At 37.1% G+C, this 3,136-nt stretch overlaps 1 protein-coding gene across 1 annotated transcript; it reads right to left on the minus strand.

The window, feature by feature from the left end:
- Window positions 1-319: 319 nt before the first annotated feature.
- On the minus strand, window positions 320-2,392 carry LOC131035331 (3-ketoacyl-CoA synthase 11). Its single transcript, XM_057967008.2, has one exon. It carries the CDS (start codon window positions 1,987-1,989, stop codon window positions 412-414), a length of 1,578 nt encoding a protein of 525 aa, XP_057822991.2. The 5' UTR covers window positions 1,990-2,392; the 3' UTR covers window positions 320-411.
- Window positions 2,393-3,136: the final 744 nt, after the last annotated feature.

Below are 3,136 nucleotides of genomic sequence, written 5' to 3' on the forward strand. Positions count from 1 at the left end.
GAGGCTATTATAAAACTAAAAGGACTCCCATAGTTAATATGGTGTGACGCAAGACAAAAACAAGCAGTATGCAAAAAAAACATAAAACCCTAGCAAATAACCCCTCTACTCTCAATAAAAAAAATTAAACTATTATTACTTGAAAGGATAAAATATGGTGTAATTCTTTTATTTTTCAACTTTTATATGTAAGTTTGGTATTATGAAATTTAAATATATTAAACATATAATAACTAAAATTATAAATTATATATCCTAAAACAATAATTATAAATAATTCAACAATAAAAACAAATGTTATTGATTTACCATAATTTGTTAAAAATTATTTATATATAAGAAAAGTAGGATCAATGCCCTGACATCCACCTCGGTGACCATGACAGAATTTTATTTCCTAAACTCAGTGGATCATATTTTCTGGAACTCAGGAATCTCTACGGGGTAGTTGTCAATGCAATCCAGCCATGGGTTTTTAGTGGGATTTTTAATGGTCTTGAGAGCCTTCCAAACAGCACTGTTGCACTTGAATCCTGAACCAAATGCTAGCTGCCATACTCTGTCACCTTTCTTCACCCTTTGTTTTGCTTCCATGTATGCAAGCTCATACCACAGAGTACTGCTAGATGTATTGCCAAATCTGTGAAGAGTCATCCTTGATGGTTCCATGTGATGCTCTGCTAATGATAAATTCTTCTGCAGCTCATCTAGAACTGCTCTCCCTCCTGCATGGATACAAAAGTGTTCAAATGCTAACTTGAAGTCTGGTATATAGGGCTTTACATCCATTTTCAGTACTTTTCTAGAAAAGAGTATGAGAACAAAGAGTATCTGTTCTGATAAAGGAAGCACTAATGGACCCAGAGTTGTTATATTGGCTTTAAGTGCATGGCCTGCAACTGACATGAGCTCCTTGGATATTGTCAAGCCCTTGGTCCCCTTGGAGTCCTCCTCTTGGAAAACACACCCATAGCTTCTGTCATCTTGTCCATTATGAGTTCTAACAATATGGGCTAGCTGATATTTTGATCTCCTTCTATCTTTTCTCTTGTTGGATAAGAGAATAGCTGCACCTCCCATGCGAAACAAACAATTGGGCAGAAGCATTGATCTGTCTGTGCCATGGTACCAGTTCAATGTAATGTTCTCAGTGCTCACAACTACTGCATAAGAATTATCATGAATCTGCAGCATATGTTTTGCAAGATCTAGAGCTATGATCCCTGCACTGCACCCCATCCCTCCCAAATTGAAGCTCAAAATGTTGGCTCTCATCTTGTAGTGATTGATAATCATGGCAGAAAAAGATGGAGTTGGATTGAATAAGCTGCTGTTCACCACAAGAATCCCAATATCCTTCGGCTTCACTTTGCATTTGTCAAACAGCTCATCCAAGGCACCAAACATCACCATCTCTGATTCTGCACGAGCTTCTTTCATGGTCAGCCTAGGTGGAGAAGCCAAAATGGCTCCTGGAAAGTATGTGTGCTCTCCAATACCAGATCTCTCTAGGATTTTCTTCTGAAACTCCAGGCTTTTCTCATCAAAAAGCCCTGTTTCCCGAGAATGAGACATGAAATAGTCTCTAGTTACTCTAAATTCATCAGATGGCTTGTAGCATGCAAAGTCTACTAAGTATATGGCTCCTGGATTATACATATAGTAGATACAAGCAATGAATCCAATCAAGGCACATACAGACAGCAAGCTTACAGAATCAAAGCTTGGCTGCTCCCAGAGTATCCATAAATCATTCTTCCTTAAAGCTTCTACCATCACAAGCAGAAGAGAAATCACTAAGAGACGCAGAGCATTGCTAATCAAATAATGATACCCCAACTTAACATGCTTGACATTGACAGAGTGCAAGATGCCAGGCAATTTCCGATGAACCCTAATTGACAATTTCTGGGATCCTGCGTTAGGGCCAGAGCTCTCAACCCCTTCACGCACAATCTCTGTTGACAGAAGTTCCTGCTCATTCACCATATTGGCAGTGCCCTACAATATAACTCTATTCTTCCAGATTCCAAGTAAATTCTTGTATATCAATATATATATCCCAACAACAATTAGGAAACTTTTCACCCCAGGATGCAAAACTCTACCATGATACTTACTTGCGGCAGCTCACTCCTATATATATCAATTTATATGTTCTGTAAAATGCTATGGAAGTAATAAACTCATAACCCAAAGAAAGCTGGTATAATATTGCATGCACTTCAAACTGACCAAACCCTAATATATAATAGCTTGAAGAAAACCCTGACCTATGACCTCAATCAATGCAATGGCTCAGCAGAACCATTCACTTACCAAACCCCACAAAATTCAATGACTTAATATAGGCTTCACACAGAGACTTACAAAGTCACAAAGGAAGTCTTCAAAAGAGTCATTGCAATATACTGAAGACAGTGGGGGACACCCACAAGAGTATTTATAATCTTATCACAGAAGAGCATGGTAGCCCACCTATGAATTGATTATTGCAGAAGTTATTTTATTAATACAACACAAAATTACAAGCATTGAATACAAGCGAAAATGACATAACTTGATTAATTAAGTGGAAGAAGAATATAAACACACTTTGTGACTATTTAACGGGAAAAAAGCCCAGACTGATTATTTTAATCCCAGGAAATTATCGTATGTCACCCAATCTGCAGAAGTTTTGATCTCCAAAACAATAAACAATAGGTGATTCTGCTTTTGAACTAGTTAAAATACATTAAAATTGGTTCCAAAATATTGTTAATTTAATTACACTAAGCCGCCATATTAGACACAATTTGATTCACAGAGGTTGGTGATCTAATAAAACTGATATTAACGAATGCAGAGGAACCATACGTTACCTTTGATTCAACTGGGTAGTTGATCTAATAAAATTTATACAGATTCCCAAGCCATCTCTTGGTCATTAGTGCACGACACAAATCCTGATTGAAGGGATTATGTACCCAATTCAAGCTAGTCTAGACGCGTGGAGTTCTTATTCAATATCAAACGGAATTGAAAAAAACTCCATTCAAGATCACAAATTTCCAAGAGTGTCAACCTTCATGTGTATTCAAACAGAAATATTTTTTATCATCTAGACAGAAATGGTAAGTACCAGGCAAACACT

The sequence above is a fragment of the Cryptomeria japonica genome, chromosome 7, assembly GCF_030272615.1.
Source record: "Cryptomeria japonica chromosome 7, Sugi_1.0, whole genome shotgun sequence".
Taxonomy (NCBI): Eukaryota; Viridiplantae; Streptophyta; class Pinopsida; order Cupressales; family Cupressaceae; genus Cryptomeria; species Cryptomeria japonica.